This window comes from Diceros bicornis, chromosome 3 (genome assembly GCF_020826845.1).
Source record: "Diceros bicornis minor isolate mBicDic1 chromosome 3, mDicBic1.mat.cur, whole genome shotgun sequence".
Lineage (NCBI taxonomy): Eukaryota > Metazoa > Chordata > Mammalia > Perissodactyla > Rhinocerotidae > Diceros > Diceros bicornis.
The window spans coordinates 10,781,657-10,797,440 of NC_080742.1; the positions used below are offsets into that span (position 1 = coordinate 10,781,657).

The 15,784-nt window shown below is 40.1% G+C and overlaps 1 protein-coding gene and 1 long non-coding RNA gene across 6 annotated transcripts in view; one reads left to right on the forward strand and one right to left on the reverse strand.

Annotated features, from left to right (window-relative positions):
* The window catches only part of LOC131392938 (uncharacterized), a 49,195-nt gene that overhangs the window by 26,703 nt on the left and 6,708 nt on the right, over nt 1-15,784 (forward strand). For 2 of the 5 annotated variants that reach the window (XR_009215812.1, XR_009215814.1), the window contains exon 5: nt 2,526-6,455. The exons of 2 other annotated variants lie outside the window; for them this stretch is intronic. This is a non-coding gene — a long non-coding RNA (uncharacterized LOC131392938). Of the gene's footprint in view, nt 1-2,525; nt 6,456-15,784 lie in introns of those variants that run through there. One more of the 5 variants, XR_009215815.1, reaches the window with a different exon arrangement.
* SLC26A4 (solute carrier family 26 member 4) overlaps nt 1-15,784 on the reverse strand; it is a 45,113-nt gene that overhangs the window by 381 nt on the left and 28,948 nt on the right. The window contains exons 12-19 of the mRNA XM_058523249.1: nt 15,139-15,245; nt 12,974-13,043; nt 10,894-10,986; nt 9,546-9,641; nt 8,390-8,620; nt 6,285-6,339; nt 5,001-5,146; nt 2,543-2,626 (exon numbers count right to left, since the gene is read on the reverse strand). Coding sequence (XP_058379232.1) covers nt 2,543-2,626; nt 5,001-5,146; nt 6,285-6,339; nt 8,390-8,620; nt 9,546-9,641; nt 10,894-10,986; nt 12,974-13,043; nt 15,139-15,245 — 882 coding nt within the window. The remainder of the gene's footprint in view (nt 1-2,542; nt 2,627-5,000; nt 5,147-6,284; nt 6,340-8,389; nt 8,621-9,545; nt 9,642-10,893; nt 10,987-12,973; nt 13,044-15,138; nt 15,246-15,784) is intronic.

Consider the following 15,784-nt stretch of genomic DNA (forward strand, 5'->3'; position numbering starts at 1 on the left):
CACAATAAAATTAGGGGGAAAGCTTAATTTTGTACCTCATTATACTTCAGTTGGATTTATTTAAAAGCAATAATTACTATTTATTGAGCACTTACTATGTATAAGACTCTATTCTTAGTACTTTACATGCATCCTTTAATTTTCACAATTTTGTGAAATATCATTAGTTCTATTTTACATGAAGAAACTAAAATGAAGACAGGGTAAGTAACTAGCCCTGGGCTACGCAGCCAGTAAGTAGGAGAATCAGGGCTAGCACTCAAGTCTGTCTGGTTCTAAAGCCTATACCCTTAAAACCACTCTGCCATACTGCTTTCCCTATCTACAGAAACCCTACCTGAAGGGTCCTGTTAAGTGGCAGCCGAAAATACTTCTATAATGTGGCAACTTCTTAAATTCTAATTTTGAAATGTAAGTTTTTACTCAACTAATTCAGCCCTAAAACCATAGTCATAAACTACGAAAGCTGGAAAGACTTCACACCTCAATAACAACGTTCCTGGGCTCACTGAGCTGGTGAGCTAAGATGCAGTACCTCTGATTTTCACTCTAGCATGTATTTTCTCCACAAAAATCTTCTCTGCTTGTCATCTTCACTGCCTTATTTTACCATAGGGGTTTGAATGTTATTCTTTTCAACACTTTTTTTTTTTTTTTTTTTGCTAAGGAAGATTTGCAGTGAGCTAACATCCTCTGCTAATCTTCCACTTTCTTTGCTTGAGGAAGATAAGCCCTGAGCTAACATCTGTGCCAGTCTTCCTCTATTTTGTATGTGGGTCACCGCCACAGCATGGCTGATAAGTGGTGTAGGTCTGCGCCTGGGATCCAAAACCACGAACCGTGGCCCACAAAAGAGGAGTGTGCAGAATTTTAACCACTATACCACAGGGCCAGCTCCTCTTTTCAACATTTTTATCAGGACCTGGAATAAGGCAGAGAAGGCATGCTTATCAGATTTGCATATGACACCAGTGGGGGTGGATAGTTAATATGCTGGATGACAGATTCAGAATTCAAAACTATGTCAACAAACTGGAACCAACAAGACGTAACCTAGCAGAAATATGTGAAGTCCTGCATTAGGGTCAAAAACCAATTACAGGGCCGGCCCCGTGGCTTAGCGGTTAAGTGCGCACGCTCTGCTGCTGGCGGCCCAGGTTCGGATCCCGGGCACACACTGACACACCGCTTCTCTGGCTATGCTGAGGCCGCGTCCCACATACAGCAACTAGAAGGATGTGCAGCTATGACGTACAGCTATCTACTGGGGCTTTGGGGGAAAAAACAAATAAATAAAAATCAAACAAACAAAAAAAACGCATGGCAGGACTTTAAAAAAAAAAAATTACGTAAGTATAAATGGGGAGCCCAGATGAACCATAGTTTGTGCAAAAATGCCCAAGTCTTTAGTTGACTCCTGCTCAATAGAAGCCAAGATTTTGATGTAGCTATAATGAAAATAAACACATTTTTAAATTGCAGTAATAGAAATATCTCGATAAGATCAAGGTAGGTCATGGTTGCATAATTTCCATGCTGACCTGACCCCATCTGGAGTTTTGTGACCTGTTCTTGGTCAGAGAAGCATTGACAAATTTTGTATCTATGAGCAACAGTAAAGGGAACCGAAGGAGTCTAGCCTGGAGTAGACTCTGGTGGAGACATGAGAGCTACTCTCAAATATTTAAGGGCTGTTCAGTGGGAGGGTCTGTGTTGCTGGAGAAGACAGATCTCCATCCACTGGGTATTAATAGAGAAAGGCTGAATCTAGTTTTGTAAGCGCAACATTTGGAGACTTTCAACCGTGCAACAAACTCCCTTGAAAAGCTACTAGTTGCCAATGTCTGGAAATGTTTACAAAAAAGCTGAGTAAACATCCATAGGGATGGCGTAGGAGAGATTTCGTGTGGGCTGGGACATGGGACTACTTGATTTCTAAGACGTCTTTCAACTTTAAACTTCTGTGATCTTCTTTTATCTGTCCCATTTTACTCAGAGGCGGAACCACAAAGTCCACTCAGATACTACAAGTTTGAGTCAAGTGTCCTAGGAATGCTCTGATGCCCCAAGAGTGTCAGAAATTCATAGAATCATCTCAAATGGAGGGACTGTCTTTTTTAAGCCATTATCAGTCAGATGAAGAAAAGTCATGAGGTTCCTGTTCCTCACACACTATTCCTGAAGCTTATGAAACTCCTGGGTTAGAAATTCCCTCTGTGCACCTTTCACCCATCCACTGGCCTTATGTCTCTGGAAGAGAAAGCACGTGGAGGCTTAGGTATAAAATCAGGACCAATGTGTTGGCTGCTTCCAGCCGCTGATCATGCCTATATGCCTGTGGCAAAAGGTCCCCAAGTACGTAATTCTTCAAGGGAGAATTCTCGTTTTACGTTTTCCCGTTTCTATGAAGCCATCCTTTTGGTATTTTTTAGAAATTATTTTCTGTGAATAGTTTTTATCAGACATAGTCACTATATGTATTATTTTATTTATTCAAGATTTAATCCAAATTATTTTCTTTGAAGGAAAATAATGATCATACCTCATTCTGGACATCAAGTTCTTCTTCCATCAGCACTGCTTCCATTAATTCAAGAGGATCTTTACTGTCTTGGATGAGAGAGATCTTGACAAAGAGCACACAGAGAATATTTATTAGAAATATAATAGCATCGACCCACCTGATACTCCACTGAAAATGATTTGAAGCTTTGCTGGTGCTTCTCATCTATAATCTACATACTTCACAATCCTTTTCAGCTTTCTTGTCCTTTTACATTTCCCACTTAGAATTTCCCCTATACCATTTATTCACAGTCAAGTGTGAACTGGTCTAGTTCTCCATCGTCTAACCTCCTTTTCAGCTCTCTTCCCCAATCTCTGAAGCGTGTGCCTCTTAACGAGTCACCCTGTCTGCCTAAGTGATTCAGCAGTCAATAGTGTTTTTCTTTCAACGGCTAAGCTAAGAGCACTTAGTACAGCATTGAGCATGCAGTGAAGGCCCACTGAAAGGCTCGTGACCAATGACAATAAACAGTCCCAAGTTGAATTGGATGGAAATTAATTTTATTGACGATTGAAACCAATGTCTATGGACCTAGTTGGTTGTTCTGGAAAGTTATGCTTTTTAGTGGTAGTATGTAATTTAATCTTCTACACAGAGGAAACCAATAACAGTTTAGGCTTTGTCTTATGCATAAAGAATGAGATTCCCAAAGCAACTCCAAATGTATATCAAGGCAAAAGTGACATTTCAAAGTGCTTTTTAGTCACTTTTCATCTCACAAATAAATAGCCCAGTTCTCTTTACTAGTGTGGAAATGAATTAGAAACTTAAGTCCCTGTGCACGTGGTCATGACGAAATGGGAAAGTTAGAGGATAGGTGTGGACTACAAGTGGAGGCTGTCCTGGGATAGTCCTTGTGATGGTCAATAAAGGGATAGGGAGAGGGTCATATCACTGCATCCACAGTATCCATAATACATGTTACCCTTCCTGAAGAAAAGGAAAGCACCACACATGAGATTTATCATCATTTACCATACATCTACCGTATATAGGGCTTTGTGCTAGACACTGAGGGTACACACAAGTATATGGTTCCGACGTGACAGGCCACCAGTAGTGCTCAACCCTCAATCCAATGAACCAGTAAGTGTATAATACAAGCACTCAATTATACTCGGTCTGACATTTGTTCAGGGGGAAAAAATCCATCCCAGCCATTCACAGTGCCTCCCTGATTGCGAAGACCATTGAGTCTAACACTGGTAGAGGCACTCTTGGTTAGTGGTTTTTGTGACATTCATGGGATCTGAGATCTTGGATCAGAATAGGGTGTAAACAAATAACAATTTTCATGTTGAGAAAGAACTTGACACCTTGGTTCTATTTTACTTTTAATGTGGAGTCTTTTTTAGCTTCTTTATATGATCCTGCTTTGTTGTTGTTACCTATGGGTTAGAATTTTAGATTAGAAAGAAAAAGGTTTGAATTTTCAAAGATTAGCATCTTGCAGTAGCTTTTTTGTTTTTTTTAGATTTGTGATTTTACTACTTTTCTTTTTTTCCTTATTTGTATTTAAAATCCACATCTTGGTATTTAGGACAAGTATTTTCTCCAGCAGCATTAAGCAAAACAATTTCTCCACTAACAATAGCTGAAAAGAATAATGTGCTATTGTTTTCTAAATTAGTTTTACTTCAAACATTAACTTCCAATCTATAATAAGAACCTACTTATCCTAATTTTAGGAAAAAAAAGGAAGCAATCCAAAACACAGGAGACTGTGTCACTGGAATAATTATTGTTGTTATTTTTATGGGTATTTGTTTTAGTTTCCCAGATTCACTGTGAAAGGGTCCATGAGAGATGAAGTTCTTGTACCAGGCCCACCAGTGGGCCCAGCCCAATGGCCCAGACCAGAATGCTCAACTCTCCTGGGTATTTGACAGCAGAATTGACAGAATGAGGAGGCGCAAGGGAAATCACTATCTTTTCTGTTTTGTGGGGAATAATTAACTCTGGGCTGATTCATGGCTTTTAATTTTTTTTTTTCTTTTTCAAAAATCACTTATGACCTAATGGATCCTATTTAAAGACATATATAATCAAGAGTTTCCAGTTTGTTGAGAATTTAAATTGCATTTGTACATACAAATCACAGAAGATCCAAGATTGAGTGCCTGTGTTCTAAAACGGCACTACAGCTAATGCCTATTTTCCTCAGTAAATCCACACATTGTAGAATTGATAGTACCAGGTACTAGAACTAGGTGCTTTTCTCTAAACTATCATATTTAGTCTTCGTATCTACCCAGCAAGGTAAATGTTTTTACTCCCATTTTACTGATGAGAAAACTGAGGCTCTGAGAAGTTAAGCAGATGGCTTCAAATCCCACTAGGTTGGGATTCAAACCTAGATTTGTGGAATTTTTGCCATTTACAGAAGTCATGATAGTTTAGGAACGATACATATATAGAAAGGTTAAATATTTACCGTTTCTAAAATGGAATCTTGAACCTCTCGGGATTTTGCCTGGTTCTGTACGTGGAGGACAGCATCATGGACAGTCAAAAAGAATATGTCCTTTCTGATGTTATCATCAAAGAAACCACATTTCTCCAGTTTTTCTGTCACATGATCTTCAAAAGAAAGAGATAATGTTTAGTTAGTCTCTAGGAAAATATATTTTTATAATAACCAATTCTAAGTTTTGGTAGTTCCTCCTTTTAACTCTTCTTTCTCATTTCCAAAATGTGACTCTGCTCTAAACTGACTGCGTTTCTTTTCCAGTAGCACATGGAATGGTTATATCACAGCTGGTTTAGCAGATGGCCTTGGCTCCTGACCAGGGCCCTTTTGCCATTGTACCCATCCTCCAGCTGCTGTGAGCCTGGCTGCTAATGGTTCACAGCTGTGCCCTTCTCGGGAGAACTTTCCTTGGCGGATGGGAGCCTCCTCACCTGAAAAAGCCTGGGAGGTTACAGCCCTACCCTTGGGTGGCCGGCAGCCACTGACTGACTGATGTGGGGGTAACAAGGCCATCCCTCTTGCCTCAGGAGGCATAACCTTCTGTGTGTGTGCTCTGTGGGATCAGGCTAACTGAATCAGGCTAGACTTCCAAAACTGTGTCTTTTTGCAGCTTCTTGCCCTGCCCTATCCTGCTCTCCTCACTTCATCGTGAATTTTCTCAGAGTGTACCCTCTCAATAAATCACTTGGGCAAGAATCTTTATCTCAGGCTCTGCTTTTGGAGAACTCAGCCTAAGCACTAATATTTTCCTACACACATACACTCATACATGGACACAGACTCATACCCTGCAGGATCCTCTAGTTCTAAGGGATCTAAGTCATCTCTAGCTCTGCTCTCTCCATGATCATTTTTCCCCGTTGATCCTGCACCACTGTCAGGACATAGGTTCCCATGCATTAACAGCTCTGTGGCACAGATTGGAAGTAATATCTCTCTCAGTTCAAAAAGGCCCTCAGAGTGATTGCTTAATGGATAGAGTTTCTGTTTGTGGTGATGAAGAATTTTGGAAATACGTAGATAGATGGTTGCACAACACTGTGAATGTACTTAATGCCACTGAATTCATTGTACACTTGAATGTGACTAAAATGGCAAATTTTATGTTATACATCTTTTACCATAATAAAAAATAGTTTTTTTTAAAAAAACGCCTTTGGACATCATGTACCCACATTCCAAGGTAGGAGGAAAGTCTTAGAGGAAAGTCTTATAGATAGATAGATAGATAGATGTATATGCATTTACCTTGAAGCGATGCAAAGTACACGTTTACATCAATTCTTTGGAATTCTCTGACAACCTAAAATATTAGAAAGGAGATTTGTAACAATGAGTAACTTTATCTGCCCATAATTCAGTCGCAATCAGTTACTTGCTCGGGAGCAACTTCAACACTTTCATGGTTAATCAGGACTTTGAGAAAAGTTCATTATTGGAAAACCATAGAGGTTTTCAACCTACAGTGAAGATGTGATTAGGGATGAAAAGACTCAAGAGGTGGCAACATCCAGTGCTCAGTAGCATAACGCTCAATAGCACAGAGGTGCTCAATAAATATTTGTGGAAGGAAGGAAAGAAGAGAGTACAGGAGGCTTCCTAATATAGCCTCTGCTGATTGACAAGAGTATAAGTTTACATCTTTGAGTGAAAGATACATGGGTATGGATATGTGGCCACTAGATTCCGAATATAAAAGCTGACCTAAAAACCAAGGCCTCTGTATTTTGACTGTATCAGTGTCAATATCCTGAATGTGATTTTGTACTATAGTTTTGCAAGATGTTACCATTGGGAGAAACGGGTTAAGGGGTACAGAGGCTCTGTCTGTATTATTTCTTACAACTTCATAGGACTCTACGACTATCTCAGAAAAAAATAAGTTTAATAAAAAAAAATCAAGACTCAAGACACAAGACCTATGGGCAATAGTAAAATAGAATTTGAAATTTCTGGGGAAAAGATCAAGACCTCTATGCAATTATAAAGTTTAGAGTTTTCGTGATTGTCATTATAGCATTTGAAAGCAACTAGTTGCCAGGTGTGGAAAATATTCTGGCCTTAAATATGTTAAGACTCTTCCCAAAAGTAATTCATTAAACAGTTTGGCTGACACAATCTACAGTGGATCTGAGCCAACGCCTAGAGTGAAATGCACAATGAAGAACAAGAGTATGTTCTCAAACAAGCTAATAACCAGGTCTGCTAAGAGAACTGGAACAGAACCTGTCAAGCATATTCTCACACTCTTTTGTGTGAGAAGTGTGATCACTCAAGTATAACCACTTTTCTACCTTCCCTGCCTAGTACCTGCACCCTGGAATCATTTCCTGCCCTTGCAGAGGTAGCCAAGAAGCCCCTTAGTTGGGGCTTCTTGGCTACCTTCGTTGGGGTCAGTTTCGTATTATTACATCTGATTGCTGGTGCCTTGAACCTGCTTACTTTTCTGCCTGACTCTCTCGATACCTACCTGAAGCTTCACCTAGACTTGACACTCCTGGTCAAGTTGACACCCTAGTTAGTCTGCTTTGGAGCACTTAATACAGTTATGCTTTAAAAGATTACAGTAATGTTTGCCTTCCCCTCTAGACTGCTTAGTCCCATGAGAGTAGGGACTATGGCTACTTCATCGTTTTTCTCTTGTGCCTGGCCAAGTGCTTGGCACATATTAGGCATTTCACATCTATTTGTTGAAAGAATCAATGAACTTGAGCTTGCATAACTGGTTTCTGATATCATGAAATGTTTCTGTTTTGCATGTTCCTCAACTCGTTGACTTCCTAGAGGCCTGACCTGCTACCTGCTCTAAACTCTTAGTAATGCCTGGCTTTTACAGTCCTACCATGTACCTGATGTTCCTCATTCTGCTGCTGTTCACGTAACAAATAAAAACATAATACTTAACACAAACTTTTGCCCCCTTTTTCTTCTTTTCATATTCCATTTCCTATGTATTCTCAGAAAAATAATACATAAGAAGTGTTAATATTTGCTAAAGGGTAACTATATACCAGACACTCTTCTAAACTATAGATATATTTAATCTTCATAACAACCCTATGAAGTAGGTACCATCATTATCCTCATATTACAGATGAAGAAATTGAGGTACAGACAGATTAAACAACTTGCCCATAGTCACACTGCTAGTAAGTGGTAAAACCAGGATTCAGCCCCAGGCAGTCTGGCTCCATAGCCTAGGCTTTAAAACATTACACTCCATTGCCAAAGCATTCCCCTAGGAAAATTACAGAGCACATGCAATCGATCGCCCCTTTGCAAGACTGGGCAACCCATATCATTTTACTATTGCCAAAGCTCCACATTTATAATTCAAAACACCAGAACCTTACCACTCTCAATGATCTCACTCCAACAACATCCAAGAAAGATATAGCTCCACAATCGAGCACAAGGCTATGGATTGGCACCTTGGGAACATTCACTTTGACAGGAAGCTCAGAGTTCCAATCCACTTGAATCTCTATTTCCTTGGTTGGGACATCAAGTTCTTCTGGATCTTCAATATCTTCATCAGGCTCAAAAGCATTATTCGATGAACCAGCATCACTTATAATGCCATTCTAAACAAAGAAAACACTGCCAACTTACTTGCCAATGGTTTGGAATGTCTTTTTTTTTTTTTTTTGTGAGGAAGATCAGCCCTGGGCTAACATCCATGCCAATCCTCCTCTTTTTGCTGAGGAAGACCGGCTCTGAGCTAACATCTATTGCTAATCCTCCTCCTTTTTTTTTTTCCCCCAAAGCCCCAGTAGATAGTTGTATGTCATAGTTGCACATCATTCTAGTTGCTGTATGTGAGACGCAGCCTCAGCATGGCTGGAGAAGCAGCGCGTCGGTGCGCGCCCGGGATGCGAACCCGGGCCGCCAGTAGCAGAGCGCGCGCACTTAACCGCTAAGCCACGGGGCTGCCCTGGGATGTCTTTCAACAGCTTATTTCAATTACTTAAAAGTCCCCACACGCTGTTCCTTGGTAAGCAAAACATCGAGGGAATGAACTCTTAAGGAATGGGGTTTTTACCTCAGCCCAAATTATGAGATTCTCTAGGAAGAAAAATGGAAGAGCAGAGAAGCCAGGAAACTCATAATTTCTGGAAGATTGTGGCCAAGAGATACATTGGTAGGAGAGTCTGAATAAAAGGTAATAGGACTAAAAGTTTATGAACTTACTGCCTTCTATTGGGAGTAATTTTCTGGGGTTGAATTGGCATTTGTTTTATTCCTTTCAGTAAAAATAAGGTTTCTTTCTTGATGGGAAAAACAAAATCACCCCCTATGTTTCCAGGGAGCTCGGCTGATTTCATCTTATTCCCTCCCGTTCTCTCTTGCCTACAAGAACAACTCAGCTGTTCTCCGACATACATATGTCACTGCTTGTACTCATCTGGGTACTGAAAGGGATAGACTTAATTTTCAACTATCTAACTGCTTTTGTTTTCATCTGAGAGAGAAAAGAATTTAAGAGGGGAAAGAAAGATGTTGCCTCACCTTTGTTGCTCTTAATTGCCCTTTTTTGATGAGTTTCTGTATTTTCCTCAGTGCTTTCAGCCTCTTATTATACACTCTAATGGCATCAAATCCAACCTTTGGAAATAAATGTCAAGTTACTTAAAACGTCTGGTTCCTAATGCTTATTAATGGCCATTGTTATCTGTAAAGGTTATTTCTCAAGTGGTATTATTCCTTGAGACATCCTGCTAAGAACCCAATTCTGAGATCTGATGGAATCTCCACTACTGGGCCACCCTGCCCCTCTCACTCAGAGACTCAGGAAAGACCACAGCATGTTAAAGACTCCAAGACGGTAAAAAACAAAACAGCAAAAAACAATCTCTTTAGCTTTAAGTCTGTGTTTTTTAAATTTCCGTGACATTGTAGAGCCTTTTTGTTATTGCAAAATCTATGAACATTCCTCTGAACCAGTTTATCCTGGAACTTACTTTAGGAAAACACTGATCTAGAGGCAAACCCCAACTTAGAACCATAGCATGGAATTCCTGCTAGAAGACCAGAATTTCCTGCTTACATATTCCACTTAGTACTTTTTACCTTTTACTCCAAGTGGGCAACTCTCTCCCTAATATGTGTTCCCACCTTTTCCTCTCAGCTCACATAGTTCCCAAACACCCAACATAATCTCCTTTCTTCTGCCCAACTGCCACACAAAGCCTGATCAGTCCAGCTAACATGGATGGCTCTCTTCTGTAAACCCTTCACGCTGTCTATACTAGTTACTGGGAACTTACTCAAATTTTGCCTGGAGACAACTCTAGTGTTTTGTTTTTTGTTTTTTGTTTTTGTGAGGAAGATTAGCCCTGAGCTAACATCCATGCTAATCCTCCTCTTTTTTGCTGAGGAAGACCGGCTCTGAGCTAACATCTATTGCCAATCCTCCTCCTTTTTTTTTTTCCCCCCAAAGCCCCAGTAGATAGTTGTATGTCATAGTTGCGTATCCTTCTAGTTGCTGTATGTGGGACGCGGCCTCAGCATGGCCGGAGAAGCGGTGCATCGGTGTGCGCTGGGGATCTGAACCTGGGCCGCCAGTAGCGAAGCGCGCGCACTTAACCGCTAAGCCATGGGGCCAGCCCAACTCTAGTGTTTTTATCCTGCATAGTTAGTGCTACCTGGATTTTAACATATGTGTATTGTTGTTTTTTGCCTATCCCCAAATAGATTATAAGTTATTTATGGGCAAGGATGTTATAATTCTTAATGCCCTATACAAAGGGAACAGGGTATAAGGCCTTATGTCCAGTTTGAGCCCAATAGATACCTGCAGAATGAATGAAGTCTCAAAGGAGGTTAGAAACCAAATTTTGAGAGATAAAATACTTACTGTGGACTTGATACATTTTTTAAAACCATCGACGTTGCCATAAAAAATAGGACTAGAAAATCTAAGAATCTTCACTCCTTCAAGTTCTTCAATCTAGCATTAAAAAAAAATTTGAGGTTAAATCATTTCAGGCCTCAAATATTCAATTAAACTTCTGGCTATTCAGCTAGGGGCTGAGTTACAATCGCTCAGAAGAGCTGGGCAGCAGCACTCAGCTTCCCTTGAATAGGGGCTTCATCCCAGTTGGGAGGGAATAGGTTACCTGACCTCCACAGTCCCATGGAAGGTTAAGTTAGAAAGGGCCTTGGAAAGCAATTATTCAACCCTCTGATTTCCAGATGAAGAAACTGAGGCTCAGAACGGTGACATGATTTGCTTCAAGTTCATACCACTGGCTCCCCTTTTTTTCCCCAAAATTCTTTTAAAATAGCAAAAAAAAAAAAAAAGTAGCAAAATCAAGGGGATTTGCAGGAACTGAGGCCTATGATGTCATTTGCTTGTTCTTACCCTGACACTCAGTGGCCAGACCAAAAGTGGAACCCACGGAATCATAGGCTTTTCTAGTCTTTAGGAATCAGCAATTTTAGTCCAGCCCCGTCAGATGAGAGAACTGAGACCCTGAGAGGCTGAGTGACTTGGGCAAGGTCTCCACAAGCTGGAGCCTAGAACTCAGAACTCCCCAAGTCAGCCCAGGGTTCCTTGCCCCAGAACCAGAAGATTCTCTAGAGTCGTTTTTAGCTCTTGATGGCACTTGGTTCAACATAACTGAGAATGATTGTGGAAAGAAGTAGCAGCTACTAGAATTCCAGATGCTGGGTCCAACTTTTTTTTAATGTTAAGGTAAAATTAGACTGCAGCCTCCTAGGGTTCACATTAAAAAAAAATTTTTTTTTCCTAAATTGGTGTTTTTCCTGACATTCTTTCTCTGCTTTTTCATCTTCGTTTCCCCTGGTGGTCACTAAGCAATCTTATTTGCAAGGAACCAAGTCCATCAGTGGGATGTTTATTTTCTTTGTTTTTTATTTCCTGTATTATATATTATTTCTTCCAGTTTCAAGGCTAGAGGAAAATGTCAAGTAAGGTTCTTAATGACAGAGAACGTGAAAGTCTCTTGTTAGAACTGAATGAAGAAAATCTTAACAGGGATTTCAGGCAGTTTCATAGAGGATAAGGATTACATAGCAGAGAAATAGAATTTCTTTTTCTTGCTGCTTTAAAAAATCTCTTTAATGCCTTGGCTTTCAGCAGTGTTACTATAATGTGTCTAGGTGCGGATCATTGTGTGTACTCTAATTGGATTCAGTAGGCATTTTGGATTTGTATGTCATGTTTTTCATCAAATTTGGGGAAATTTTTATATTCATTCAAATATCGTGTCTATCATTTTTTTCTCTCTTCTCTTCTTTTGGGACTCTCATTACACATATGTTGATATGTTTTATTTTGTTCTAGAGGTCTCTGAGGCTCTGTCCATTTTTTCTTATTGAGGTATATTGACATATAACATTATATTAGTTTCAGGTGTATAACATAATGATTCAATATTTGTATATGCTGCAAAATTATCACCACAATAAGTCTAGTTAACATCTGTCACCATACATAGTTACAAAACTTTTTTCTTGTGACAAGAACGCTTAAAATCTACTCTCTTAGCAACTTTCAAATATGCAACACAGTATTATTAACTATAGTCACCATGCTGTGCTTTTCATCCCCATGACTTATTTATTTTATAACCAGAAGTTTGTACCTTTTGACCCCTTTCACCTGGAGAAATAGAATTTTGATTCAACTTCTGGAAATAACCAAATTGCCTGTTTTTAGAAATTTCTCTTAATGGTTTGACATTAAAATGGCATTCAACTAGCATGGACAAAATTCATGTAAACCATGGATATCAGAGGGCACGTTGGGTCAAAAGTTTTATGACACCCCAGTGGACTTCTAGACATTCCCAACAGACAGAAGGCTCCCCTCTGGCTGGCTTGTCCCTAATACACTAAAAGAGAAATATGTGACCCCTAAAACTCCAGGCTGGCAAACCCAAGTCCAGCAGATGTCTCAGAAAGACACTTACGTTTTTGTAATTCTTGGTACTTTTGTAGATGTCTGTGGTAGGGATGATTCCAAGGCTGTTCCATGAAGGACTAAAACAAGAAAAATTAAGGTCAAGATTTTTTGTAACAGGCATATTTTAGAATAAAAAGTTAGAAGAAATAACAGATACTAAAGAGCTCATCCTTCTGGTGTTTTTGGACTCTGTCTTTATTGCAGCTGACATTTTCCTGTAGCTAACTCTGAAATGAACAGCTGGTGCTTGTGTGGAATTGGGGGAGAAAGAGGAACTGTGACTTTTTTCTGATGGCTGAGGGAAATAATGAGCATCATACTCTCATGTCTCTAACACTTTATAGGATAAGCAAAGAGCTTTCACACGTGTCAAATCTTATTTAAGCCCTACCGTAACCCTGAAAGGGCAGCAGTATTATCCTCATTTTTATTTATGAGTAAACTGAGGTTCAGAGAAGATTGAAAAGGCCCTGGAGGTCGGGGGTGGTCCAGCCTCTGTCTTTACCCCATGGGTCTTCAGCGCCTGGCACAGTGCCAGGAACCTACTTGTGAGTTATGGCAACTTTCTGATGAAGTCTGGAGAGGCTGTGGTGATCCAATTAGACTCATTTTATAGAAATAGGAGCCTGCGAGGACCAGAAATAAGTCCTTACCATCAACCAGACTATTGATTTCCTGTTCCTGATGCAATCAAATAAATTCCATGATTCTTCAAATGTGACTAGGGACATATGCTAACTACAATTCCTGAAGAAAGAGTGTCTGTTTGGGGTACTCTCAGCAATGTGCTCTCTGGATCAGCCTTACAATTACTGGAAATTAACTGCTGGAAATTAACTGGAGGATTCTGCTTTTTGTTGGCTAAGAGCCCACTTAGCAAATCAGCAGCTAAAACGTGCCACCAGTTTCTCCTTGGCTGACTGTGCTGTGCTGATTTTTAACTTGAAGCTCATAAGCTCTATAGTCTCTCTCTACAAAACCCTTCTCTCCTAACCTCACCCGCACAGGAAAACATAAACACTGAGCCAGACAGAGCACGACAGGCAGCATCTTCCAGGGACACTTCCTGAGTTCTTTCCCAGCAGCAAATGGGGCACTTGGGAGCTTATGAACTCCTTCGGGCCCGGGGGCCTCCATTTAAGGGTGCTGAGGCAGTCAACACAAGCATTTTGGGTAGGCTCCAACATGCCAGGGTAGGGAAGGAAGGAGAGAAGGAGTGGTTGGTGGAACAGGAAAGTTGGGCTTATGCTAAGCTGAAGACTTCCATGTTGATGTTTTTCCGAGTTTCTGATTCCTTCATGGCCCAAAGCACAGGCAAAGAAGGGGCCAGAAGTCTGGAAAGATAACCGCAGTTTGAGGAGGAAGAGACGCTGTTTCCCACTCTGTTCAGACAGTTTCCTAGACCCAGGAAGGCACATAGCAAAAGCCTCTCAAGAGTCAAAACAAAACCAACAAAAAACATACACCTCCAGGTTCCCTCGCAGATTATTTTCTATTACTTTAAACTGTGTCTTTGCTGCTTTCACTCTGCATGTGATCTAATTGCATCTATTTCACATAATTATGTGGCTTATTGGGTCCATGCCTTATTTGGCAGATTTGAATGCATTTTGGCTACAATCAACTGTTTTAAAGTCTCCTGTGCTGGCTTACATAACTTCTGCATTACTAGCTTCAAAAGAAAATAGGCTATAATAAATTTACAGCTGTCTTGTCCCAAGCCTTGGGCCCAGTGCCTCACAGCCTTCATCTCATTTACAAAAGACACTGTGAAGCAACCTCAGCCACTCGCTGAATCATGTATCTGTTAGTCTTATCGTGACTAAAAGGAGAGTGCAGCAGTAAAGCGTGTGACTAAGTACACAGATTTGGGGTGAGATACATCTAGGTTCAAATCCTGGCTCTGCCACTTAATTAGCTGTGTGATCTTGGAGAAGGTTCTTAGCCTTTCTGAGCTTCAGTTTTCTTAACTGTAGAATGAGAATAATAAAACCTATTCACGGGATTCTTTTTGAAGAATAAAATACATGTATGAAGCACCATGTACTTAATTCCTAGACACACTCAATATAGAGTAACAATTATGAAAGGGAGCGCTTTTACTACATTTATCAAAATGGTATAAGAAATCTCAGGGTGTGTTGGTCTGTTTATAGGTCTTGTTTTACTCACAACTGAACTCTCAGGACCACAGTCAGTAATCCAAATACAAGGCCAGCTAGTAAACCCAGGTCCAGCCCCAGAATGATGGACGCTATGCACGTAAACACCCAGATAACCTAGGAAAAAATGGAAATGAAAAGAGTTATATTAATTCCTCAGGTACCATCAGGTGAGAGATAACCTATAAAAATAATAAGATCAGTTGTCCACGAACAAATCACAGCTTTTAAAAATATTCTGACTTCATGTCACATTTAAGTGGAAGTGGAATTTGGCCTTCCCAATAAAGACCAACCATCTCATTTAAATATTTTTTAATTTAGTTGTTGAATAGGTAATATATTAACATGGTTCAAAATGGAATTAATATAAAAAAGGTGTGCAGTGACATATCTTGCTTGCAACCCTCTCCCCTCTCCACCCGTTCCCACCCTTCCTCCCAACTCTGTGTCCTCTTTTCTTTCTGTGTGTGTGTGTGTGTGTGTGTGTGTATATATACACAGTGGGCACTTTTCACCAGCATTTCTTTTTGCAAATACAAGCAAGTAGGACTACAAAGCTTATTTTATTTTCCCACCTTTTAGTGTGTTATACACACTATTCTGTTCTGCACTGGTCTCTTTTTTACTTAATTTGTCTTGTAGATATTTCCATA